Source organism: Acartia tonsa, chromosome 12 (genome assembly GCF_053477335.1).
Source record: "Acartia tonsa isolate MP-2025a chromosome 12, ASM5347733v1, whole genome shotgun sequence".
Taxonomy (NCBI): Eukaryota; Metazoa; Arthropoda; class Copepoda; order Calanoida; family Acartiidae; genus Acartia; species Acartia tonsa.
In genome coordinates, this window is record NC_137271.1 from 17,506,373 (window position 1) to 17,533,963 (window position 27,591).

The window sequence follows — 27,591 nt, forward strand, 5'->3', positions numbered from 1 at the left end:
TCCATCTCCACGGGCACGGCACCCCTCCGCGAATCAACGGACCGCGAGAGTTGTAGTTCCTCCTGCAACATCATCACGACCCCAGCCCCAGTCATCACGACCCCAGGGATCATCTGGCCCTTCTGGTGAGATGGAAGAAAGCGAGGTATTATTTTTATTTCATTTTGTCATCCAGAGGATACAAATTACAATTATTTATGATATATATCGACTTAGCCTGGAAAAAATAACTTGTAAGATTTGACTAAATTTTTGGTAAACATTGACCAATAAAAATTTACCTTGTAAATTTTTACAAACAAGTTGGTCAAATTTTACCAAGTTGATTTTTTGGTCAAAGTCCAAAAATCTGGACTTAGCCTAAAAATTTACCTTGTCAATTTTTACCAAAAAGTTGGTCAAATTTTACCAAGTTTTTTTGTTTGTCAAAGTCCAAAAATGATGGAAGATGCTTAGGATCACTTGCTCTTGTTTGTGGATAGTCTTCTTTTCTACCACGTAGTTTTTAAAATACCAAGACTTGAAAATATGTGGTTTAATATGTTTAATTTTAAGGATTTGTTCACCGGGGCCGTTATGAACCAAATTCAGAACCAATTTCAGCAGCTACGTACTTTCTTGACCTCACAAATGAAAAATCAAATAGAGCCCATTAATGCGTCCATCAGAAACTTGGTAAACAAAACGTCCACAAACCATGAATTAGTGAAGAATGAAATCAAAGACCTGCAAGACAGTGTATCAAGAGATATGGCTGAAAATACTGTAACCCTGACAACAGAAATGAAGAAAACCGGAAAAATAGTGGAAACCTTGGTGACTGATCTAAGAAGACTGACCAATGTGGATGAGCTTGATGAGGAGGAGGCGAATAAAGGGCCTAGTGAGAATCAGGATGTTGTCGTGGACCGTATTTTCTCACCAGAATTTTACAAAGAAAGAATAAAGAACCATGACCCCTTGGAAAAAGATGGTTATATGCGAAGAGAAGAAATTGTCTTTTTCATCCAAAATTTCGAAGACTCACTGAAAGTGGATAAAGGCTGGCAAACCTTACTGAAAGTATGCCGAGACATCATAACCTTCCTATATGTCGTGTTCGAGCAGTTCACCTTTGACGCCCGCATCACCGCTGCCTTTTGGACTGCTCCGGAACTTATTGATGACGAAACTGGTAAGTAAATATTATTTTGTAAATTTGACATGATGAGAAAACGTTTAAAACAGGGAGAAGGGAGGTGGGGGCAAGGGAAATAAACCGAATAAAAGGGGCATTCCTATTCTTGCTAGCAGGTGACCATGTACAATAATCTTTTTATATATATATTTTATTTGTGAAAATAAATCTTGTGCAGAATATACACCCCTGGTACAATAATAAACATGTACCTATGCATAGTTAATTGAAAATTTCATTATTATTTCAGTGGAACGTTTCTTGGATCATTGTAAGTTAGTGCTTAACGAGACGTACCTACATGAAGCTATCCCACCAAATTTGTGGAGAACAGGAACCTATGTGTCTTCAAGCGACCTTTTTCTAGTGAGGAACCACATACAAGCTTGTAGGTAATTCAATTATTTATCGCATCTATTCCGCGTCTATTAAATGTGAAAGTGGTAGTTTCACAAAATGCATTTCAATGTTCTTTAGTTAAAAAAGTAGTTTCACGAAATGTTAACTGCATATTGTATTCTTGTTAAATTGTTAAACTACATTTCTATGGCATATGTTTCAAAGAATTTCAATTTTGTACCATGTATTTTTTTATGTGGCAAGACTTTTAGTTCATCTTTTCTTGATATATGTTATATGTTATATATTGAGACTGTTTTGATATAAACCCTTTTTTTATCTAGGTTCAAGCGCAATTTCGAACACACTTTTAAAAAGGACGCGACTGGTTTTTGTGAAAATATGAAGAGGGCCGAAGATTATATGATTGCTAATGAGGATCCTGTCTGCTGGAGGTTATTTCGAGGGCTGGTAACGCGAAAACAAGAACGCGCATTGTCAACCCCCCTCTACAAGTATGAACAGGTTTTTGAAATCAAGCCAAGCAAGGAGACAAGCAATAAGAAAGGCAAGAAAGACAAGAAAGACAAGAAAGACAAGAAAGACAAGAAGGAAAAGCCACAGAAACGATCAGCCTTACAGATGTGTGAATTGTATCTGGCCCCTGCAGAGATACAAAGAATTAAGCGGCGTATTAAACCGAAGACAATCACAACTTCAACACCAGGTGTTACAGCCGAAGACAAGAAATTTTACTACATGTTAGGTGCCCACTCAATGGGTTGCTTACCCCACGAAGTTCAAGGAAAGAACCAGATTTACTTGAAAAGAAACAATGACAGGTCGAGTACTACATTTCAGATCAAAAATTATGCAGACATTGGGAATGCAAAGAAATCCAAGCAATTTTTCAAGACAGTCCATAGTGATAAGAAGGTTATACAAAGAGCTGTAATGTATTATTCGTACGCCACAAACAATTTGAAACCAGAAATGAGTGAAGAACAGACAAAGATTCACAATGCCAGTGAGAAAGCAACAAAAATTTCCAGAAATAGAAAGATCGGAAGAATGAACACCACTGCTGATGAATCCACTGCTGATGATTCCACTGCTGATGATTCCACTGCTGATGATTCCACTGCTGATGAATCCACTGATGGTGAAGACAATGATGGTGAAGGCAATCATGGTGGAGGCAATGCTGTTGAAGACAATGATGCTGAAGGCAATGCTGTTGAAGAAAATGGTATGGAAAACATTGCTGATGAAGAAAGCAACAATGGTGAGGAGCTTGTAATTGATGACGGAGGCGACGACGTTGAAATGAATTCAAATGATGATCAGATTGGGAATGAGTTACGCATACCACCCGCGGAGAATCCAGCAGTAACTCCAGAACCAGTAAAGCAACCAGTAAAGCCACGTAGGTTATATGAAGATCCAATTGTCAACAGCCAGTCCAATAATAAACCCAAAGTAAATGTATTTGAAAACATCACAAGCTCCAAAAGGAAGAAGCATGGAAAGGGCTCGAAAAAGTCGAAGAAGATAATTATTTGTGAAACAGACGATGAGGGCCAAAATGTGGAAAATCTTGATGATACAGTGCCAATGCAAGATGATGAACCACCACCAAACTTTCCACCACTGCAAAGACAGAAAGAATTTTATGGACGAAATAATTCAATCACAGGTACATATTTGTTGAACATTAATTATTATTTATAAGTTTTATCTTTCCTCGTATTGTGTATATACTGCACAAGATTTTTTTTCCTCTGCTACTAATTTTTTTTAAATTTTTCTTCCCCCCCCCCCTAGTTTTTTTTCACCAAGTAGGGGGAAAATTGAAAAATATTTAAAGAACTCTATGATTTATTTATTCTATCCCTCCTACAACACATTTCCTTTTAAAATTTTTTTTTCAACCAAGTAGGGGGGGTGGGGGGGTGGAAAAAATGTTTTCAGTACTTGCTTTTTGTTTGGAAACGTATAAAATTAATGTATAAATTAATTATTTACAGGCAACAGTAACGAGAGACAGGTGACTGGAAAGGCAACAAGTGTCGTGGAGGAAAGCAGCAGTGATGAGAATGATGAGGATGCCGAAGGTATTGTTATTTATAGTTTGAAAAACGTAGGAACTGTATCACCTAAATTTAAGTTTATTAATATTTTAGTTGAGAAGTAGTCTTAGATAAAAACCCTGTGGATTAATTTTGTTTTAAGGGAAACTTCGTACAGGCCCTGACAGGGTTTTAGGCTAAAATTTGTATGGGCGCAGCCGCTATCTATAATACTAAGTAGCTTAATGTCTGTCCGGCCGTCAGAAGCTTAAGATCTCAGTAACCACTGAATCGATCGAGGTTACGGTAAAATTTTACCACCTTTTAAATCGTATAGGCTGGTAAAATTCTACCATAAAAGTGGTAAAAACTAGGTTTTTTATGGTATTAATTGTATCCTGGAGATCGGATTCTACTCTTCTGTGTATTGGTCCTGCGGTGATTTTAAGCTATTTTCTTGGAGGGGGGGGGGGGGTTGGGTAACATTTATACTATTTGAAATAATGACTATAATAATTATTTAGATGATGTGCCGATCATTCCAAAGAAGAACCGGGAGCGAAGGCAAACCGCATTGGAAGCCGAAGCAAAAACCAAGAGAAGTTTACAGCTGGACTCAAATGAACCATCATTCGAGGTGGATAACGAAGATGACGGAAACGAGAGTGACGAAATTTTGGAGGTTGAGGACATTGAGGGCAAGAATGACGGCAATGCAAGTAAGGAAATTCGGATACATCCATGTGGAATAATATTACCCAAACTTGCCATTATAATTGAAAACCACACGGGTCATTATGAGGTTGTTGCAGTAGGCTCAAATGTTTCTATACACAACCAAAGGGAAATTTTAGAACTCATCAACATTGACGGTAAGTTACAGGTCTTAATGTAATAAATGGGGGGGGGGGGGGGTGGGCGAAAGTGACACTTTTTGAAACCAAAACTAAAACCAGCCTAATTTTTTTGGGGCTTTTATTGGCGGTTCTCGGCGGTGGCGACGCCGTTTCTTCACAGTTCCATATTGTACCCCTATAAAGCAACTGCCAATGCAAAATTCCCCCTTTTATCTTTGATTGGCATATAAATATAGGGTAAAAAATATTGCTTGTTTTCATTTGAATCTGATTAATAGTAACTAATGTTCATATAGGTATGGAAATAATATTGAAGCTACAATTATGTACATTTGCTTTAACATTTTTTATTTCTTGGTAGGAGAAAAACCAAAGTGGAAAAAAGATGAAGAAGAAGGTGATTTAATTTCTGACATCAAAGAAGAAGCACCAGAAAGTGATGATACAGATCAAGGTCATCAATCAGACCCAGACACTGGAACTGGCAGTAGTAGTAGTAGTGAAGAAGAAGAAGATGAACGCAGGCCAAAAGCAAAAGTGGCCCAAAAGCCAAAGCCTACCAAAGAAGTTCCTAAACGTCCCAGAAAACAAACAAAATTTCCATCAACGAATCAAATTGAAGCGGTGTTGTACAGAAACCAGAGCAGAGCAAGCACGAGCAGAGCACAAAATGAAAGCCGGGAATATGCTGAAAGTTGCGGAGGCACATCAAATCCTGATGAAGACGTAAACCCAGAACCAGGTTGTAGTTATAGTCAACTCAGTGCAGAGCCAGGTTGTAGTAATAGTCAACTCAGTGAGCAACCTAACCAAATTAGGATGCAGCAAATGTTGAACAGAACAAATACACATTTGCCCGATTTCGGCCAGCGTGGTGAGACTCGGACAAGAAGAGATGCCAACAAACGAGTAAAGGCCAACATGAAGAAGCAAAGATTGTGGGAACAGGGAATCAGGCCTGAAGATGAAGAGTTAGAGAAGAAGAAAAGATCAAGCTCCAGACCACCACAGAGAGCAAGTTCTCAACAATGTTCTCAGAACATAAACAATTACAGTATCTTTGGCAGCTACATTACAGCTGATTCGGGAAAGGGGTGTATATTCTGCACAAGAAATATTGTTTGTCCACGGCTAAAAATTTTTAAAATTTACAAATGTTTTCAGTTTTCTTAATTATTACCTTTTTTTCTTACCTCCATCTATTTATATTTAATGAAATATAATATACATCCCTGTGCAGACTTGGAAAAAATATTACACATCCGAACCATGTAGAATATACATCCCTGGCAGAATGGAGACAAGTATTATTCGTCGGAACTTTCGTCTGAAAACGAAGTACAAGACGAAGAACAAGACGAAGAACAAGACGAAGAACAAGACGAAGACCTGATAGCTCCCAGTCAATCCCAATAATTCCAGGACTTTACGTATATATATATTTATATGTAATTTTTTTTTATGTCATAAGTTTCATCTTCAACTTTTTTTTATAATATCTAGAAAGGAGTAGTTTCCCAAAATGCATTTGAAGTTAATTTAGTGAACCGTATATTTGAACCTGTTTAAATGTGTTTAAACTTTATTTATATGGCATAAATTTGAAGAAAGTTAAATTTTCTACCACGTACTTTTACCATCTTAACAAAGAAAAATATGCAATTCACAAAATTAAGTTCAAATGCATTTTGTGAAACTACCCCTTTCCACCAATTAAGTTTAATGAGCTTAAAGTTAAGAGCTTAAACTGAAAATTTTTTGTTGTATAATCTGTTGCATTTTTTGTAATTCAGTATATAGCAGTTGTAGTTTACCCCCTAAACTAAGGAAAAAAAGTATTCACAACTAGCTTTTGTTAATTTTATATATTTGTTTAATTTTGTATATAAATATTATATATATGACAGTTATCGTAGGGAATGTTTTAATTAATACGGTGGTAGATTTCCATGGTAAAATCCGTAATGTTTCTGTGCTGTAATTAAAAAAGAGAACGTTTCAAATTTGTATTAACTTTTTGTAAATGAAATTTGTCTATATACTTGTTTACAATATAAGATATACCAATATGTGATCTTGCTGGACCCTATTATATTAAAATTCCCTACGTCAGTTTTTTGGACATTTATTCATGAAAATTTATAATTACCAGTGATAATTTGTTTCTTTTCAAATTTAATATAGAATGTCCGACATGTCCATGTCAGCCACAGCAGCAGCCGACTTAGAGAGAGACGAACAGCACGAAGAACAGAAGCCGGAAACCACAAGTGGGTGAGTAATATTTTAATATGTATAAAACGAAGTAGAATGATGTCTGTCTGTCTGTCTGTCCGTCCGTCCGTCCCTAGCTATATTTTGGTAACCATTCATCGAATCGGATTCGACAATCCATCACAACATAATTACATAAATACATATTACATATTTTTTGGTAATTACTTCTTTGGGCAAAGGTCCGATTACCTGGGATATATAATATATATTTATATATTTCAGTGATAGCGAAAAAGAGAAGAACGAAATGAGTGTGTCTGAGCCTGAGCTGCCTGCTAAGCTGGCTGACCTGCCTGATACCCCTCCTAAATCGTCTGATACAGAAGATTTGAACCTAACTTTGGATTGCACTACGTAAGTTTATTTATTTTTGTTACCATTCTATTTCTGTTCGGAAGGTGGTAGTAGCCGGATTGAAAAGAGTAGGATAAACATTATTGTTATGGCGAATAATTATAGTTTCATTCAGGGGTGTACATTACGCACAAGATTTATTTTGTTCCCGTGGTACAAAATTTTGTATTTTTTTCCCACCTATTTTTATCTCACCAAGTAGGGACGGAAATGGAGAAATATTGAAAGAACTAAAATTTTTGGTCCTACCACACATATTTTAGTTATTTTCCCCCCACCACCTGAACAGGGGATCCCATATAGGATATACACCCCTGATATTTCAAATTAGCAGCTACGCTAAACCCTCTAATATGAAGTATATCTCTTAAAGTTTCTTTTGCCACTCCCTTCCCTTGCCGGTACCTATGAGAAGAACCCGATCTGTTCAGTGGTTATCGAGATCCTTCGGTACATAAACACGGACATCCTGTTACTTTAGTATTATTTTTTTTTATTTTTCAGGGACGACGATGGATGGGAGACAATGCAGAAAATAAAACAAGACCTTAGGGCAGCAAAGCAAAAAATTGCTTCTTTGGAAGAGGAGATCGCTTGTTTGGAAACACAAACAAAGTAAGAAATTTTTTTCACTTCTTTTTTTGGTATTTAATCCGGGCGACTGTGTTGTAAATGATTTTTCGGTACAGACAAATTCACCTTTATATATTACAAAACTAGCAAGTATGCCTCTAGGGGTAAGGTGGGAGGGGTAAATGTGGACCAAAAAAAAAGTTTACTATTTAATTATAATATGATTGCTTAATTCAGGGAGCAATCCAAGAGATGTCCGGCGGCACAAAAGGATGACCAGAAGGTCGGACAAGCCTCTGTTATGGAAGGAGAAGCAAAGTAAGATATCCTATTATATAAAGTAGTAAGCGTTTTTTGTTTGTCCCGAAGGATAACCGCTAAACCGATATTGTTCTCCTTTAAAGTGAAGCTTCTTATAGGTCCTGGAAAGGTTTTAAACTATTTTTGTGCAGGGTGTCTTCACCCCCTCCCCCAAAAAATATTTTTACTCTTCTGAAACTGAAATTGAAAATGGGAAGATGTTGATTTTTCCCCTTCCAACCTTAAGTGCCCCTAGAGGTTTCTAGGGGCGTAGCCACTAGTTTCTTTTAATAATCTTTTTTCATACTTTATCCGGGCGACTGTGTTGTAAATGATTTTTCGGTACAGACAAATTCACCTTTATATATTAAAAAACTAGCAAGTATGCCTCTAGGGGTAAGGTGGGAGTGGTAAATGTGGACCATAAAAAGTTTACTATTTAATAATAATATGATTGCTTAATTCAGGGAGCAATCCGAGAAATGTCCGGCGGCACAAAATGATGATCAGAAGGTCGGACAAGCCTCTGTTATGGAAGGAGAAGCAAAGTAAGATATCCTGTTATATAAAGTAGTAAGCGTTTTTTGTCTGTCCCGAAGGATAACCGCTAAACCGATATTGTTCTCCTTTAAAGTGAAGCTTCTTATAGGTCCTAGAAAGGTTTTAAACTATTTTTGTGCAGGGTGTCTTCACCCCCTCCCCCAAAAAATATTTTTACTCTTCTGAAACTGAAATTGAAAATGGGAAGATGTTGATTTTTCCCCTTCCAACCTTAAGTGCCCCTAGAGGTTTCTAGGGGCGTAGCCACTAGTTTCTTTTAATAATCTTTTTTCATACTTTATCCGGGCGACTGTGTTGTAAATGATTTTTCGGTACAGACAAATTCACCTTTATATATTACAAAACTAGCAAGTATGCCTCTAGGGGTAAGGTGGGAGTGGTAAATGTGGACCATAAAAAGTTTACTATTTAATAATAATATGATTGCTTAATTCAGGGAGCAATCCGAGAAATGTCCGGCGGCACAAAATGATGATCAGAAGGTCGGACAAGCCTCTGTTATGGAAGGAGAAGCAAAGTAAGATATCCTATTATATAAAGTAGTAAGCGTTTTTTGTCTGTCCCGAAGGATAACCGCTAAACCGATATTGTTCTCCTTTAAAGTGAAGCTTCTTATAGGTCCTGGAAAGGTTTTAAACTATTTTTGTGCAGGGTGTCTTCACCCCCTCCCCCAAAAAATATTTTTACTCTTCTGAAACTGAAATTGAAAATGGGAAGATGTTGATTTTTCCCCTTCCAACCTTAAGTGCCCCTAGAGGTTTCTAGGGGCGTAGCCACTAGTTTCTTTTAATAATCTTTTTTCATACTTTATCCGGGCGACTGTGTTGTAAATGATTTTTCGGTACAGACAAATTCACCTTTATATATTACAAAACTAGCAAGTATGCCTCTAGGGGTAAGGTGGGAGTGGTAAATGTGGACCATAAAAAGTTTACTATTTAATAATAATATGATTGCTTAATTCAGGGAGCAATCCGAGAAATGTCCGGCGGCACAAAATGATGATCAGAAGGTCGGACAAGCCTCTGTTATGGAAGGAGAAGCAAAGTAAGATATCCTATTATATAAAGTAGTAAGCGTTTTTTGTCTGTCCCGAAGGATAACCGCTAAACCGATATTGTTCTCCTTTAAAGTGAAGCTTCTTATAGGTCCTGGAAAGGTTTTAAACTATTTTTGTGCAGGGTGTCTTCACCCCCTCCCCCAAAAAATATTTTTACTCTTCTGAAACTGAAATTGAAAATGGGAAGATGTTGATTTTTCCCCTTCCAACCTTAAGTGCCCCTAGAGGTTTCTAGGGGCGTAGCCACTAGTTTCTTTTAATAATCTTTTTTCATACTTTATCCGGGCGACTGTGTTGTAAATGATTTTTCGGTACAGACAAATTCACCTTTATATATTACAAAACTATAGCAAGTATGCCTCTAGGGGTAAGGTGGGAGTGGTAAATGTGGACCATAAAAAGTTTACTATTTAATAATAATATGATTGCTTAATTCAGGGAGCAATCCGAGAAATGTCCGGCGGCACAAAAGGATGACCAGAAGGTCGGACAAGCCTCTGTTATGGAAGGAGAAGCAAAGTAAGATATTTCTTTTAATATTATTTTTTCATACTTTATCCGGGCGACAGTGTTGTAAATGATTTTTCTGTAAAGACAAATTCAACGTGTTCCTTTATTTATTAAAAGCGAGTACTAGCAAGTACGCCTCTAGCTGGGTAAGGTGGAAGGGGTAAATGTGGAACCAAAAAGTTAACTACTTAATTTAAATAGATTATTATATATATATTGTTTAATTCAGGAACAAAACAGCTGCAGCTGGCTCTCCAGAAAATTCGGATGAGAACGAGGTTAAGGAAGTCACTGTTATGGAAACACCAGCAAAGTAAGATTTTTTAAAAATTGTTTTTACTACTTTATCCTGGCGACTGTGTTGTAAATGATTTTTCTGTACGCTAAACCCTCTAATATGAAGTATATCCTTAAAGTTTCTTTTGCCACTCCCTTCCCTTGCCGGTACCTATGAGAAGAACCCGATCGGTTCAGCGGTTAACAAGATCCTTCGCTACATACAAACAAAAATCGTTTTACTTTGTAGTATAGATTGTTTAATTTCAGGATGGAAGACAAACCGGATTTTGATATAATTTATGAGAACATAAAGAATCCAGGACCAAAAAGCCCAGGTATAGTACAATATTTATACTAGCGACTGTGCCCAAAGCATATAGTGAAACATTTCTGTACTAGGCACTAAGAAAATGCCGTAATACATTGTATTATTACACTAGGTTAGGTTAGGTTAGGTTAGGTTAGGTTAGGTTAGGTTAGGTTAGGTTAGGTTAGGTTAGGTTAGGTTAGAATAGGCTAGGCTAGGCTAGGCTAGGCTAGGCTAGGCTAGGCTAGGCTAGGCTAGGCTAGGCTAGGCTAAAACTAGAAATATTACTCTTTCTATTAATACACTAGGTTAGGTTAGGCTAGAAAAAAAAACTATTGTAAAATTGAAGTATTTTTTTGTAAAAAAAAGTAATTTTAAAAAATATTTTAATTTCAGTGTATCGGGTGTCAGATGATGAGCAGGAGATGTTTGAACCACCCCCTCCTACAATCCCGCCAGCATCAAAACTGAGTAGGCGCAAAAGAAGTGCAACACCGGGGAAAATCAAGACCTGCGCCCATGGACGCAGTCCCCGAAGCGAGCTGCCATTGAACACAAGACTCATCGAATGCACCTATATGTGTCCAGACTGCCGCGTCTTCTTTCACAAGAGGCAAAAACAAAGAAAAGAAGGACAAAAGTAAGCTGATGTATAATAGTCCTTCCAGTCAGATCATATATAAACTATTTGTGATAAAAAAGTGATATATATCAAGATATCTTGAGTCAAAAATATGTTTAACCACCTTTAATTTGTACGTACATTAATCTATATGACAGTTTTGACAGTTTTGTTCTGACGATGAGAATATTCATATAATATTATATTTGAAACCGCTATTCCTATATAGCAAATTTTTGAAAATTTAATAATGGAAAGTAACTTCGTAATATATTTTTCTTGTGTATAAAAATGTTCTAGTATAAAGTACAATTAGAATCCAGATCTCAGCAATTAAAACCTATGTATATTTGTGTTAATTTCTCAGCTTAAACCGATTAAACATGCAGTTATATTATCTGTAAAACTATGTAATATTTGGTCATTTAAACCACGTCTAGAATTATAGACTAATTAAGAAAATTTCTGTGAATATATACCTATATAGTATCGCGCTATAGTACCTATGTAAATCATTATGTAAAAAAATATGTTTAAGTGTTTCAATCAATAAAGATAATAATGAAAACAATTTTTTTTTTATTTTTGCGATTTGTGTACAAGCGAGGTTTTTCTATAATTAAGGTCGTTTTTTACCACTTTCTCGTGATTTTTACCACCCGTTTTTACCACAATTATTGGTAAATTTTTACCATATTTACCCTATTTCTGGTAAAATTTTACCAGTTTAGGGCAAAAATATTACCAGGTGTTGAACAGTTTTACCACTTTTTCGGTAAAATCTACCAGAAATTTGCGGTAAATTTTACCAAAAAAGTGGTAAAAATTGGTCAAAATCTGGTATAAATTTGCGTCCTAAAATGGTAATATTTTACCGGAAATCTGGTAAAATTTTACCGATAATTGTGGTAAAAATCGCTGGTAAAAAGCGTCACAGAGTACCACCAAAAGTGTTTTTACCACGATTACGGTAAAATTTTACCACCTTTTAAATCGTATAGGCTGGTAAAATTTTACCATAAAAGTGGTAAAAACTAGGTTTTTTTATGGTATTAATTCCGTCCTGGGAACTACTTTATAAGTAAGGATAGAGTTTTCAAGCAGTTACGATTTCTATATTAAGGTATAATAATTACAAATAATATATTGAAAATAAGTATGCCTATGTAGAAGCTAAACACATCTGTTTTCCACTGATATATCTAATGTTCTATCATGTGCTTCCATGTATTTATACAAACATTGTACTGATTTAAGTCTGCTTTTGACAAGTAAAAAAATCTTTACTGAACTTTAAGGTTAAATGTTATTCCCACAGAGACTATGCCCCTAGCCTCTAAGGGACCTGTAATAGAAGTGGAAGAGTAATGCTATAAAAAGATTTAAAATCCAAAAAGACTTGAATTTGAAAATAGATAGCCTAAAACAATGAAAGGACCTATACAAAGCATACCTAAATAAAATGACCATTTAGGTTTAGTAGTTATTGAGATCTTAAGCTTTAAATAAAACCATTAATACTTTTTATGATAGGATATATTGTTTATTTGTAATTTAATATATCTTTAACAAATATACCACTAGAACTTTGCTTATTTGGCAAATTTAATTATCATGATTATTAATTATGCATTTCTGTGTGGTTTAGGTTTAAGGTTTACCCATCCTTCACCTTTTTTAGCAAAGCAACTAAAATCTAGGGGTTGAGCCACTAATACATACATATTTCAACAAATAATGATATATGTTTATTTTCAAGATTCCTCAATATATCTTCCCCTCCCCAAGGGAAAGATAAAAAAAAGGATCATTTTTCTCCAGTTCATGAAGAAGTATTCTATCAAACGCCTTTTTACATCTAATTTTGTTAATACAGCATTAAGATAAAAAGTTTTCAAACAAAAAATGAAGCATTTAATGTATGCATATGGATGATTTGAAAATTACAAAATTTAGTAAATATTTTTAGGGAAGTGTCTTTATAGACATTTTATTCAAGATGCAAGGGGGGTTCCCAATTAAAAAAAACAATACTGCATCGACAAGAAATCCCCGAATACACTTGACAACAAAACTTTGTGTGGTCATTATTGGAAAAGACCCCTCCCCCCACCACACTATATAACTTAAATTTCACCAGAACTAGAAGGGATTTATAATTTACGGTCTAATTGTTTGAGGGGTTGACTACCATTTATTGTGTAGCTTAAAACCTGACCAAAATAAGTCTTTCTCCAATTAATTAAACAATTTTTGAGAACATAGTTCAATTATTTATTATACTAAATAACTATTATTTCATTAAATTATGATTCCTTTATGCTATGATTTGATATAGTTTAACCATATACCACTAAAACTATTCTTAACAGGGAAAAGGGATTTTTTTCTTTGAAAAAAAAAGCAATATAATATTTTATAAAGGTAGAACAAATACACTTGAATTAATTAAAGTCAGCTATAAACATATGATTATGTAAATGAACTTTTTTAGAATTGATACTATTATCATGTAACTATTATTGACAGTTAATTCGAGCTTCTTTTAAAAACCTTTATTGGTTTGTGATATCTGGAAAACGAATCCTTTTTGACTGTATAAAACTTATTAACAATTCTTTATATGAATCCTATCCCCAGATATCTTAGGGGATAAGACAATGGATGATAAATTGCTATACCACCCTACTAATTACAAACAAAATTACTTTTTCTGTAAACAAAAAAAAATAATGGTTGAAAAGTTAGGATACTAGTTTCAACCAACCAATCAATATGTAATAAAAGTAACCAAAGTTTTTTTTTGCCAACAAATTAGATAATGAGTTTATAACACTCTTGTTACCAGCATAATTTACAGTCAATTATCTCCTCCCTACCTGGTTTGTCATATTCTACCATTTGTATATTTTAATTCCTCTTCAACTCTGCTGTCATTAAAACTGGGGTACTATAAATATTTCACCCCGGTTGTACCATCCCTATTTTCCTGATATGAAGTACAAAACTTTAACGGTCAATAAATATGTAATGGATATTTCAATAAGAATTTTGGGGGAATTTTAAAATATTTATATTTTATAAAAACAAGTATAATTATCTTCATATATAGCGCAGCAATAACAAGCTAACAACGACCAGAAAATTGGACCAATAAAAACATAGTGTAGAAAAAATCTGGCCTCATTATTGGTTAAAACATGTTCATATTTTCTATATATAATAAATCAGCTACATTTCTTATGATAAAGCAATCTTTGAGAAAATTTATATTGTCAAAAATTTCGTCGCTCATATTTTTAGAGTGAATCATATGAGTTTCAATATAAACAAAAATCTTCGTTTGCCAGAAAATCCTTTTCAATTTAACGGATTTTTGAATACAATCTATTCTAACAACATTTTAGGTAAAATAAAACACGAAACGAAGACCATCAGTTTGGATATATGCATAGTAGCTCCGCTATTAATAATTATGTATATAAACACTTAACCAAATATGTAACCAGTAACATATTTATAATTAATTGTATTTTGGTTTTGGTTTTTAGGACAATTATAACCTTTTAATAATAATGTATTTGCAATTTAAAGGGTTGAAACATTTTTAATCAAATAGCCCAAAACCTGGCTACATAATTGTCTAATGTTAATTTAGTATTTTATATCTTTAACAGTTTCAGGGATTTTACTGGACTCCATTATAAACAAAAATACCCACTCTTCAAGTATGTTAGAAAAGCCCTATAGAAATACCCCTCCCCCCTCCAATCAACAAATTTAACCAATCACAACCCCTCCTACTAGATGAACGAACTGACCATTAAATGAGTTCCATGTTCATAGACGTCCAAGGGGGGGGGGGGTAATGGGGCGATTACCCCCCCCCCCCAAACGATTTTGGGGGTGCCTTAGGCACCCCCAAAATTTTTTTCATTTTACCCCCCTCATTTAAAATTTACCCCTGCCAACAGATTTCAGGGGGGGTAATTACCCCCCCCAAGCAAATTTTACCCCCGGGGTAAAAATTTTGGGGGGTGTAAAAAAAATTTGCGGCGCGCTTCGCGCGCCATTTTACCCCCCCAAAAACGAATTACCCCCCACAATATAAAAAGCTTGGACGCCCCTGTCCATCTTAGCAACCTGAATTGACGACAATTTTTTCCTATCAATATCCACGTATATTCTTTATCCATTATTAAAAACAATTAAATTTGATATGCTAAGCTGTGATTTTACGGATGTTGTCATCCTTGTTTATTTATATGAAAGAGAAATAGATATTGTATTTATCTATATTCAACTTTTAATTAAGTTTTCTATCAATATATGATGTTCAAATTTGCATTAGCAAACATCCAGGGATATGGTGATAAGGCAATAGACAATAAATAAAAATCCCCCAATTTTTGCCTCTGCTAGCTGGTAAATGTTGAAGGATGAAAGGATTGTAGATTAACTCAGGAATTAATCTACCAATTATAAGCAAAATTGTATGGGGAAGAATACTTTCTAGTATGTCTTCAAAACCGATTAAAATCAGCTGGATTAGAACCGTTTCTCGGCCATGCTGAGAAATCATGTATAGCATCGTATTACAAACAATTTTCCACGAATATTAAAATAAAACTCATAAAATTATTACCCGTTTTGTTAGCCCAGGGCTAAGAAATAGGTTTTAATCTTATAATTTTGCATTTTAATATCCGCGGAAAGCTGTCTATAATAAGATGCAATACATAACTATTATCGTCTATTGTCCTATCCCTGTATTCCTAGATATTTTGATATGAATGGATTAGTTCGGGGGATCTTTTTAAAAACGAAGCATCTCTATCATTTTGGTCTGTTCGGCATACTGTCTGTCAGGCCTATCATATTTTAAGGCATGAATAAGTTGTTTGATCATTGTAAAACTTGATATAATTATTTGGTTTAACTTTTCGATTTTTACAAAGAAAATCAACTCTGTAAGTAAAGCTAAAAAGATAAAAGTCTTCATTTTAATTTATTTACTTTTTAGCACTAATAATTATATCCTATAATTTAAAGTTGTAAGGTTTTTTGTCTGAAGCTTAAGCTTTTTATAAATAATAAATCGATTGGGTTTTCCATTTTAGTGAAGCTTCATTTGATCCTGGGATGGTTTTAGGCTAATTTGTATTTCAGATTCCCTAATTGATACTAAAGGCAAACCGCTAGTATAATTATAATGTTGGTACGTTCATTATCATATAGTTACTTGATAGCTACATAGCTTTGTGAATGTTGTCATCCTTGTTTTATTTTAACGGTTAACGATTTCAATTAACCTCTGGCTCAAAAAAGGCATGTAGGGATTTTTCTATTGAAGATAATTTAATTAAGTTACTCATTTTAAACAAAGATAGAAGCGAAGCTCATTTATTTAAAATAATTGACTAATGTAACAACGCAATTGACAGACAGACGGACAGGGTGAGTTATTGAGTTGATTTACATTAAAATTTAGCTTTCTATCTTAATAACAGCCAAGAAACATAGTAATGTCCTCAAGAGCATTACAGATAGACCAACGTTTACAAACCAAGAAAGTTGTCGGATAGATTTTCATAGGTCAGCAAACTGAAGCAGCTTATAATATCTCCCCAAAAAGTGTCCTAATGTTTGGCCAAATTAAGTCAATTGACTTTATATTACGTCAATAGTAATAAACGTAGTAACACTTGTCCAATTTAAGACACTAGAAGCTGCTTAAAAATTGAGCCGTCTATCTTTAATATCACATTTCCCCCGTTGACAGACGGAATAACAGATAACGCAAGTAAGAGTGTAGCTTCTGTACAATAAAATCTAACTTAAAGAAAGGAGGAGGGGTTTGGATGGTCCATATTTCTGTACGAGGGAATATCCGCTTCATTCTTGAAATTTGGATAATGTATGTAAATGAATACATAAATTGTTAAACCTTAATGTTTAACCAAGATGAAATTAATCTTATAATATGTTTATCTAAGGCTGATTTAATTTATTCAATCAGTTTCTTATTAAATTTCTCTTGAAAATTAAAATAAAATTAAAGGAAAACACTAACATTGAACTAAATGATTAAAATTGCTGAATTAACATTCCATTTAAACAAAAGTATTAGATCATGGAAAGAAAACGAAGTAGCGGGTTTCGTCGTATTTTCACAGTAGCTTTCCTCCTGTTTCAGGACCATGCGGGGAGCTCTAACCCTGCGGGAACAATTGCCTAACCCTGAGGGGCAATCATTAACATTTACTTAACCTAACCTAAATAACCTATCAAAAGATACTGTGAGAATGCGACGAAATGCCCCTTAAGAGGCGATGTCAAGAAACCGACAATTAATTAGTCTTATAATATGTTTGTATAAGGCTGGTTTAATTTATTAAATCAGTTTCTTATCAAATTTCTCTTGAAAATTGAAATAAAATTAAAAGAAAACACTAACATTGAAATAAATGATTAAAATTGCTGAATTAACATTCCATTTCAATAAAAGTATTATATCATAGAAAGAAAACAAAGTATCGGGTTTCGTCGTATTTTCACAGGAACTTTCCTCCTGTTTATAGCCCCTGTGGGGGCTTTAACCCTGCGAGGCCTTTTTCCTAACCCTATGAGGCAATCATTGACATTTACCTAAACTAAAATAACCTATCAAAAGCTACTGTGAAAATACGACGATCTAAAATTTTATTTGCTCTATCATTCAATGCCTTGGGTTGAATAAAAAAGAGTTGATTTACATTTTTAAGAAAAACTGGAAAGCTGTATTTAGTACGATGCGATAAATAACTTTTCCTAAAATAAATCACCAAAGTTTTAACCGACATACGAACATTACACTTATAGAACACCCTGAAATAACCTTTTTTTTCATTCAAATAACAAATTTTTAGTTAAATATCAAAGTTTTTTTTGTAGCAGTTTTACAATATTTATTGATTATTTAGCACACACAAAAAGTTTTATAAAAATGTCACCCTTTGAAATAAAATATCAAATACAATAATGTTCATCTGTTTGTCCTAATAGAATTCGTCCAATATGACTAGAAATTACTTTGTTTATAAAGTATATTGCTCTGTAAATAAACCCACAATCCATACAAGCTTAGACTAGGAACACAGTAATAGTGTCTGACTGATTATGACGTAACAAAAAAAATTAGCCAATCAGAGGCCACTATAAATTTTACCATTGGTCAATAACGGCCTCTCATTGGCTAATTTTTTTTGTTACGTCATAATCAGTCAGACACTATTACTGTGTTCTTAGACTAGACTCACATTTTTTCTTTACTTTAGTTTCTTGTTTTAATGTATTGATGCTGCGGTATTTTTAAACATAATTGTCCTTGTTCAAACATGAATAGATAAACAGAATAATATGTTTAAAAAGTTTATGTTAACAAAATGCAATTTGTTAAAGTTTTTGTTTTCACTGAAAGTTTGATTTATTCCCTGGGAAGTAGGAAGCATTACACTTTGCGCTCTCTGATCTTGATCTTTAAAAGCAGGGATCTAAAGGACGGGATAGGACAATGGCCAATAAATTGATGTACATTTCCTTTGATGATACACAAAATTATCTCTTCTGTGCTTGGAACGTTTAAAAACTCAAATTACTTAACCAACCTATCAAAATTCAATAACAGTCCCCAAAGTTGTTAAGCCAACGAATAACAAAACGTTATTATAAAACTTTGAGGACCAGTGTGATAAACAGCCCTTGTCCTGTCTCTCTCCTTGCTTTAAAATAAACCGATGACCGGCAGGAAATAATTACAAAAAATTTCAAAAGTTTATAACTCATTTTTCATTACAACGGACAAACATATAATTCAAGGCTTCGAATCAGTTATTAGCAGGCAGGGAGGGGACAATGGGCTGTTTATTAAATGAGTCTCCAAAGTTTTATAATAACTTTTTCTTATTCGTTGGCTTAACAACTTTGGGGACTTTTGCTGAATTGTGATTGGTTGGGTTATTAAGTGTCCAACCACTAATTTTAGTATACAGAAGAGGTTATTTTGTGCATCATCATTGGGAATGTACATTAATTAATCGTCCATTGTCTTATCCCTTCAGATCCCTGAGTTATTGGACTAGTAGCCGAGAAAATTACATTTTACATTACTTTGGTATTTCTAAAAATCATCATAGTATGCGTCGCTATTTTAAATTTTGGAATAATTTATTATTTCATGAATACTTAATTTGTTTGTTGAAAAACTATATTTGTCTAAATATAAAATGTACCAGATTTTTGTATTTACTTTAGAGGGGGGGAGGGGGCTATGATACATACTATCCCACCCTAGGAAAAAAACTTTAAAATTAGGGATACTAGGATAGTACAATTAATGATAAAAAAATAATTCTAATGTATATTGTTTTTTGGTAGCTTATAATTAGGGGGGAGAAAGGGATGTAGATGAATTCACCTACTAATCTACTTTTTTATCCTGTTAAAACGAATAGGGATCATGTAGAACATTTGTTTAACTATAATCCTACCCGATTAAGATATACTATTTGAAAGCCAAAAGTAGACATACAAACATCCCATTATTTTGATATATAGTTAGAGAACAGAAGTTGTTAATTTAATCTACATTGCTTTCTTCTCCTTATATTTACCATAGAGTTACAAAACAGAATTTTGCAAATAAAAAAATTAAATCAGGGGAAATAAAGAGATTTATTTATCTATGACTAATAGGGGATAAGACCATAGACGATTATTTTATGTACATACCCAATAATTAATTCAACGACTCTAAAGAGAAGGTCATGGTTATAAAACTTTGGGTACCGGTAATTTAGTGTCCAAGGTTCCTCGTTAATATTTTTGTTATTTTAGATTGTTGAGTACGCAGTATGCTGAATTAGTCAAGCCAGGTTCGGTTCCAGATTTAGACAAGTAAGTTCAGTTTTGTCACTCGGTCAGACGGACGAACGTACGGACAGTATATATAGTTTTAAAGTAGATGCGCTACTATCAAATATTGGACATTAAGAGTTAACTAGAAACCGATTAATATCCGCTGGATTAGAACCGGTTCTAAACCATACATTTTGGGGACCTTTCCTCATTTAAAGGAATGTGATATCTTTTTGTGTGTGTGTCTGTCTGTACCGAAGGATCTCGCTTACTGCTGAACCGATAGGGTTCGCCTTTACAATGAAGCTTATTATAGGTCCAGGGAAGTGTACAACAACAAATGAGAAAACTAAAACTGAAATCGGGCGGAGATCCCTTGCCCCCAACCTTAAGTGCTTCTAGGGGCGTAGCCGTTATTTTTATAAATTTATCTCAGACGCTGAGCTAACACTTTGTATGCCTTTAGAATAATGCATAATTTACATACAAATTAATTTGTTTCTGTACATTTATATCATTACAACAGTTTATCCCAATAGTAAAGTTTCTCTTTAGCCTAATGTTTATAGTTTATATATAAACCTTCCCAGGACCTATGAGAAGCTACCCTGTAAAGGAGAATCCGATCGGTTCAGCAGTTAGCGAGATCCTTCGGTACAGACAGACATTCTATTACTTATTAGAAGAATATAAAGCACTCCTATTAATGAAATATTGAAAATTGAATAAAAAATAATAGCTTTAAATAAGGTAAACCACCTAAAAATAGTGTTATTGCAATTTGTTAGCTAAAAGGCCTGAACATCATTTGCTGAAGTTAGGATCGCGGTTTCTGATTAATTTATCCATCCGTTTATTTTTTGTGTCTATCTATCTATCTATCTATCTATCTATCTATCTATCTATCTATCTATCTATCTATCTATCTATCTATCTATCTATCTATATATCTATCTATCTATCTATCTATCTATCTATCTATCTATCTATCTATCTATCTATCTATCTATCTATCTATCTATCTATCTATCTATCTATATATCTATCTATCTATCTATCTATCTATCTATCTATCTATCTATCTATCTATCTATCTATCTATCTATCTATCTATCTATCTATCTATCTATCTATCTATCTATCTATCTATCTATCTATCTATCTATCTATCTATCTATCTATCTATCTATCTATCTATCTATCTATCTATCTATCTATCTATCTATCTAGACTGCCTGTGCGTACCTTGATAAATCCTGCTACGAAGTCCCTGGCCAACCTGCACACAGACAGACAGCCAAGGAGAAGACGTAGCAAGACTGGCCCAACCTCCAAGGTAAGATTACGTTCTGACAAACGGACGGACGTATGTTCGAACGGAAACAGCCTACTTATAGAGTAGCTGCACTACTACAAAAATAACAAGTTTTTATTATATATATCAGTTAGGTAATCCGACTGAATATATGAATCTTTACACAAAAAAAGCCAACGCCTATCTTTGATTATGATAGCAGTTAAGAAAATCAATTTTACTTTAAGGACGTAATAGAGACTAAACTGAGTTTTAAATTAGATAATATTTGTTAAAAGTATTCTTCGTTAGCTGTCTATTATTATAAACCGATGCAAAGTCATACTATGGGCAAATAGTTACAGAGTAGCTTCGTTACTAAGAGAGATATAACTAATTCCTAGTCTTTGGAAGTAATTTAATTGTCTCTGCAGTAAAAAAGTTAAGGTTAAATTTTGTCCATCTATCTATCTTAATTTTGTCTGTCTTACTATCTATCTATCTTTATTTGGTCTACCTGTCTACTAATCTCTAATCTACCTTAATTTTGTCTATATGTCTACCTATCCATTTTAATACTGTCTGCCTGTCTGTCTATCTATCTATCTCTTTTTTGTCCATCCATTTAACTTTTTGTATATCTTTTAAAAAAATATTTCTAAAAATCAATATATATCTGTCACTACTCAGTATCCATGTCTATCTATTTAAATTAGTTTTGTCTATTCATCATCTCTACAGTAAGGTATCTAATATGCCTTATCGGTCAATTTTACATTTTCAATCTAATCATCCAATTTTTGTTGTGTCTATCTATCTATCTACATATATCTAATCTACATGTACATATATACTATGTATACCTGTCTATCTATCTATCTATATTTCTGTATGTCTGTCCATCTATCTGCATATATTTGATCTGTGACCATATGTAAATCTATCTGTGTATCTGTCTATCTATTATTATTTATATATGTTTGTTTCTAAATTTATCTATGTGTATTTTATATCTATCTGTATGTATGTCTGTCTATCTATATGTCTATTGTCTATCTATCTGTATGTATGCCTGGCTATATATTTATCTATATGTCTATCTATCTATCTGTATGTATGTCTGAAATTAATCCAATTGTCTCTGCAGATTCAAACTTTCTATCTCATTTTAGAATTCTTTCTTTTTTTCTCTCCTTCAGCATCTCTCTCTCTGTCTCTCTCTGTCTTTCTGCTTGCCAAAGTCTGGTATTTGATTTAAAATGTAAATATATCTAGACCACGTTTAACATCTAAATAGCAGGGAAATGTCAACGAAAAAAATTATCAGAACCTTTTGGTTCAATGTTTATCTAGATCTTATCGAACCAAAAAATAGTTTAATAGTTACCCCTAAAAAGTTTTATACACAAAATAACTCAAGACCATTATATGGGTTAAAAAAGTCTTGATAAAACACCGGAATATAAAAAGTACTCTATTTAAAACAGTCTATTGTAAAAGATACAGAAAAGTTTTACCTATCAATTTTACTTTTCCAATTTTTAACAATATCTACCGTTTAGTAACTTTAATTCGGGTTTAGTCTTTGTCTTAAGATAAAAGTAATGGCCACGCCGCCACACCCCTAGATTTTAGCTTAGGTAGGAGTTACCCCAAAGAATAATAGTGAATCGTGATAAATTTATGTACAGCCCCACTGATTATACATAAAATTATCCCTTCTGTAGATAGTAATTAGGTTATTTACCCTCAACTTAATGAACAACCAACTGAATTCCATAAAAGTTCCTAAAGATTTAAGCCAACGAATAAGAAAAAGTTATCATAAAACCTGTGGGACTAGTTTTATTTTGATAATTTTTGAGGTTAGGGAAGAAAAAGCGTTACTACAATAGGTATAAAACGAGTAAATAACTATTTATATATTTTTTTTCAGAGCACAAATTCTGTATTTGATTGCGACGAGGGATGTTTCAAGCAAGAGAACGGAACCTCCCAGCAAGTCTCTATAAATATGGGCCCTGTCGTTCTTTGATACAAGTAAAAATACACCAAAAATATTATAAATTTTCAGAAAAAATCCTCGAAAATTTTCACAAAAATCCTCAAAAAATTTGCAAAAATCTTCCATTTCTTATAAAATAAAATAAAAACAGTGAATTCGGTGATTTATTAATAAATAATTTGGTGATTCTATTATATGTTTTATTGTTATTGATCGGTGATTAAATGAAAACTGAATGTTTGAAGAAAATTAAGAGTGAAAAATAACTGTTAAAAGTGAATAACATGAATTAGCGAAAGTGTCAAAACTGTTTAGTCTTTTTTGTTTTATATCTTTTTTATATTATGTATTAATTATCTATACTGTAAAAAATATTCTCATGTATAAAGCTTTTAGTTTAATTTGTCTCAAAAAGTTAATATTTGGCAAAATCCTGAATAATTACTTAGGCTAGTCTTTTTATTTTGAGGCTAAGGAACCCCAAATTTATTTATCTTAAGAAAATCACTAAAAATTAAATTATGAAACCAAACTTGTAATATAAAAAAGTCTCTCAATAAATGTGTAACAAAAGTTTCATAAATGGGAATTCAAACTTTACAGTGTAGTATGTAAATTTTCAGTTTTTTTGTGTTTATTTCAAACTGACCTTCATAAGCTTAAAATTCAAAACATGATTTTCCATGGTGTCAAATTTCATTATTTCAATATAGTCCGCAAAATTTGATACTTTATTGCAAAAATCAATTATTTTGCTTTATTATGGAAATAAATAACGTAGCAATAACAAGTTATCAACAGTTTTTAATGAAAAAAATATATAAATACTAGTAGCTACGTCTCTATCATCTAGGGGATGTGAAAAGAAATAAAATAGCTTAAAACCTTCCAGGAACCTATGTTAAGCTTCCCTATAATGTTAGCTGGATTTTAACATTCAACTAAGAAAAACCTTACTACTTTGTGTAATAGGATAGATAAATACTTACTTAAAATGACAATATTGTGTCAGTTATTGCAAGTAAATCACTGAAAATGACTTATTTTACACAGACGGACGGATACACGGACATACAGAGTAGCTGCAAAACAAAGAATCATATTGTATGCTAATAAATTACTTAGGATATATTTGTTGATAAAATGTACAAATTTAAATAGCAGGGCTCGGCAGCCGCGCGTCATCCGCCTGTAAGCCACCGTGAAATCGTCATATTACAACTTTAAAATTCAGCTTGATGTCTAAACCTGTTCCTTAAGAGGAAATCCATCTTTTCAGAATTATTTTTTTTTGCACACAAATGGGTTTACCTTTGAGGCTAAGGCGCGGCTGCCGAGCCCTGAAAAATAGTGTCTTATTTTCAGGAAAGCAGTAATCCTCCCAATTATTATAAATAAATTTTAACAATCTTGAAATAATTTGAGAGAATTAATACATCATCCATTGTCTTATCCCTCACAAAAATTGATTTAACTGCCCTGATTTGCTATTCGATTTTGAGAAATCTTATTCAATCTCCTTTTAAAAAACTAGGTCAATGATAATAGCCCACATATCAAATCATACAATGAATTATTCAATAAAATATTTACAAAAAGATTTTCTGTACTTGAATTTGTCCATCAGTTTGTTTTTAGTAGCGCAGTTACTCTATACATATGATGGTATGTTCGTCCGATTGGATTGCTGTCAACTAGAAATCTAGTATCTATAGAGTATTGAATATACAGTATCTGCACAGCCTAGACTCTACAGTATCTACACAGTCTAGACTCTGCAGTATCTACACAGTCTAGACTCTACAGTATCTACACAGTCTAGACTCTATAGTGTCTACACAGTCTAGACTCTACAGTATCTACACAGTCTAGACTCTACAGTATCTACACAGTCTAGACTCTACAGTATCTACACGGTCTAGACTCTGCAGTATCTACACAGTCTAGACTCTACAGTATCTACACAGTCTAGACTCTTTAGTGTCTACACAGTCTAGACTCTACAGTATCTACACAGTCTAGACTCTACAGTATCTACACAGTCTAGACCCTACAGTATCTACACAGTCTAGACTCTACAGTATCTACACAGTCTAGACCTTTACTATTCTTTTTTTTAATCAGAAATATTGCTACGCTACTTATGGACAGAATTAACTCTGTTTTTTTGTTACTCAAAAATATTAATTCTTTTACTTTTGTATAATTGTTCAACCCAGTGAAACTTGTTAATCTTTCATATTATAACATTTGTATATATAAATCATTAATCACACTATTCTCAAATCAAATCTAGACATTTTCAAATATCATTAAAATGATCATTTAGAGTCTAAACTAAATCATAGAAATTAAGATATTATGCTTTTAAGACATTTCAATGAATGAATATCATAAATATAAATTGAACCCAGTACACAGTGGTCCTCAAGGCAAAAAAAGTTTGACAAAACCCACCAGAAAAACGGACTATATGGCCATCATATATACCCATTGGGGGGCCAGGAACTGATTTTCTTAAAATCATAGCTGTTCCTTCTTGGGATTTATTCCATTTTAAAGATAATAGACCGAATTCCTTAAAAAAATAAGGTTGTTTGGCACTATTTTTGTTGCTATGGTTTCAGAATAGGAAAAATCCTTATAAACCCTGAAAATCTGGCTCGGGTAGATCACAAAAAATCATGACCTAACATTTTCCCCCCATTGGCGGAAAAGTTAGAGCACCTCAAAGTTTTTTTAACCATGCCCTGGTGTATTAGCCCCAGAGGGCCTCCCAGAGGAGCTAGCATAAATCTAAAGGTACCTATAGAACCACAATGGCTGGCTCTAACTATGATTTAAAGTTGCCAGAGATGCTGGCCGGCCTCCTTCCTGCCTTTAAGTGGCGGCAAAATTAGCGCATCCCAAAAATGACCATTTTTTGACGTGTTTTTTGCGCGTAGCGCAGCGTGTGTGCAGGGCGCAGCCACGTGTATTCCAACTTTTTTGTAGGCCATCCCAAGCCGGTTCAGCAGATGTGCGGCCGGAGGCGGTCGGCCCAGCCGTTTGGCAGACAGTGGCCAACAAAGGTTGCAAAAATCGTCAAAAATTGACGTTTTTGCAGATCTTTGGTGGGCCAGTGCAGCCAGGCCATTTGGCCGACCAGTTCAGGACACATATCCGGCAAAAACAGTGTGTTTAGACGGTTAGATGGTTTTGGCCGCACTGGCCCACCGAAAATCAAAAAATGGTCATTTTTGGGATGCGCTAATTTTGCCACCACTTAAAGGCAGGAAGGAGGCCGGCCATTGTCTCCGGCAACTTTAAATCATAGTTAGAGCCAGCCATTGTGGTTCTATAGGTACCTTTAGATTTCTGCTAGATCCTCTGGGAGGCCCTCTGGGGCCAATACACCAGGGCATGGTTAAAAAAACTTTGAAGTGCTCTAACTTTTCCGCCAATGGGGGGAAAATGTTGGGTCATGACTTTTTGTGATCTACCCAAGCCAGATTTTCAGGGTTTATAAGGATTTTTCCTATTCTGAAACCATAGCAACAAAAATAGTGCCAAACAACCTTTTTTTTTTAAGGAATTCGGTCTATTATCTTTAAAATGGAATAAATCCCAAGAAGGAACAGCTATGATTTTTAGGAAATCAGTTCCTGGCCCCCCAATGGTTATATATGATGGCCATATAGTCCGTTTTTCTGGTGGGTTTTGTCAAACTTTTTTTGCCTTGAGGACCACTGTGAGTAATAGTAATTATGACTGATTATGACGTAAAAAAAAATAGCCAATGAGAGGCTATTATTGACCAATGGTAAAATTTATAGTGGCCTCTCATTGGCTAATTATTTTTTTTACGTCATAATCAGTCCGACACTTTTACTGGGTTCATATAAATTTAAAGTTTTGAAAAGCAAGGTTTCTAAATTTGAATACTAATCAAATGCTTTGCTTAAATCAAAAAATATGCAATTTGCGAAATTTCAATTATCATAGAACAATTTTGTTACAATGTTGATTTCAATTTCATGAACTTTTGATGTATAAATTTTAATCTTAAAACAACAATAAATGTTTTATTTTTAATACAAAAACTTTAAAATAAGTGTCTAATGGTTCTTATT

General features: G+C 33.8%; 5 protein-coding genes across 9 annotated transcripts in view; all 5 read left to right on the forward strand.

The window, feature by feature from the left end:
• The window catches only part of LOC145334678 (uncharacterized), a 140,601-nt gene extending 115,524 nt beyond the window's left edge, over positions 1–25,077 (forward strand). For all 5 annotated transcript variants that reach the window (XM_080180240.1, XM_080180239.1, XM_080180242.1 and 2 more), the window contains 3 exons: positions 20,160–20,219; positions 21,411–21,516; positions 23,411–25,077. In XM_080180240.1, coding sequence (XP_080036366.1) covers positions 20,160–20,219; positions 21,411–21,516; positions 23,411–23,509 — 265 coding nt within the window. In that variant the 3' untranslated portion in view covers positions 23,510–25,077. The remainder of the gene's footprint in view (positions 1–20,159; positions 20,220–21,410; positions 21,517–23,410) is intronic.
• On the forward strand, positions 147–1,573 carry LOC145333941 (uncharacterized). The gene is made up of 2 exons (XM_080179199.1): positions 147–1,174; positions 1,428–1,573. The coding sequence occupies exons 1-2, from the start codon at positions 529–531 to the stop codon at positions 1,571–1,573; spliced, it is 792 nt and encodes a 263-aa protein (XP_080035325.1). The 5' UTR covers positions 147–528.
• LOC145333942 (uncharacterized) lies at positions 3,121–4,785 on the forward strand. Its single transcript, XM_080179200.1, has 3 exons — positions 3,121–3,212; positions 3,544–3,630; positions 4,110–4,785. The coding sequence occupies exons 1-3, from the start codon at positions 3,131–3,133 to the stop codon at positions 4,478–4,480; spliced, it is 540 nt and encodes a 179-aa protein (XP_080035326.1). The 5' UTR covers positions 3,121–3,130; the 3' UTR covers positions 4,481–4,785.
• On the forward strand, positions 6,611–8,851 carry LOC145334204 (uncharacterized). Its single transcript, XM_080179577.1, has 4 exons — positions 6,611–6,716; positions 6,942–7,073; positions 7,578–7,688; positions 7,884–8,851. The coding sequence occupies exons 1-4, from the start codon at positions 6,628–6,630 to the stop codon at positions 7,966–7,968; spliced, it is 417 nt and encodes a 138-aa protein (XP_080035703.1). The 5' UTR covers positions 6,611–6,627; the 3' UTR covers positions 7,969–8,851.
• On the forward strand, positions 10,022–11,856 carry LOC145333693 (uncharacterized). The gene is made up of 3 exons (XM_080178902.1): positions 10,022–10,390; positions 10,624–10,691; positions 11,060–11,856. The coding sequence occupies exons 1-3, from the start codon at positions 10,374–10,376 to the stop codon at positions 11,305–11,307; spliced, it is 333 nt and encodes a 110-aa protein (XP_080035028.1). The 5' UTR covers positions 10,022–10,373; the 3' UTR covers positions 11,308–11,856.
• Positions 25,078–27,591: the final 2,514 nt, after the last annotated feature.

Excerpts from the sequence above, each read along its gene's own strand:
- LOC145334204 (XM_080179577.1), top strand. The coding sequence starts at position 6,628 with ATGTCCGACATGTCCATGTCAGCCACAGCAGCAGCCGACTTAGAGAGA. Across the intron at positions 6,717-6,941 it reads AAGCCGGAAACCACAAGTGG|TGATAGCGAAAAAGAGAAGA; the intron begins GTGAGTAATATT and ends TATATATTTCAG. Across the intron at positions 7,689-7,883 it reads TGTTTGGAAACACAAACAAA|GGAGCAATCCAAGAGATGTC; the intron begins GTAAGAAATTTT and ends TGCTTAATTCAG.
- LOC145333941 (XM_080179199.1), top strand. The coding sequence starts at position 529 with ATGTGGTTTAATATGTTTAATTTTAAGGATTTGTTCACCGGGGCCGTT. Across the intron at positions 1,175-1,427 it reads ACTTATTGATGACGAAACTG|TGGAACGTTTCTTGGATCAT; the intron begins GTAAGTAAATAT and ends TTATTATTTCAG.
- LOC145333942 (XM_080179200.1), top strand. The coding sequence starts at position 3,131 with ATGCAAGATGATGAACCACCACCAAACTTTCCACCACTGCAAAGACAG. Across the intron at positions 3,213-3,543 it reads ACGAAATAATTCAATCACAG|GCAACAGTAACGAGAGACAG; the intron begins GTACATATTTGT and ends AATTATTTACAG. Across the intron at positions 3,631-4,109 it reads GAATGATGAGGATGCCGAAG|ATGATGTGCCGATCATTCCA; the intron begins GTATTGTTATTT and ends ATAATTATTTAG.
- LOC145333693 (XM_080178902.1), top strand. Across the intron at positions 10,692-11,059 it reads TCCAGGACCAAAAAGCCCAG|TGTATCGGGTGTCAGATGAT; the intron begins GTATAGTACAAT and ends TTTTAATTTCAG.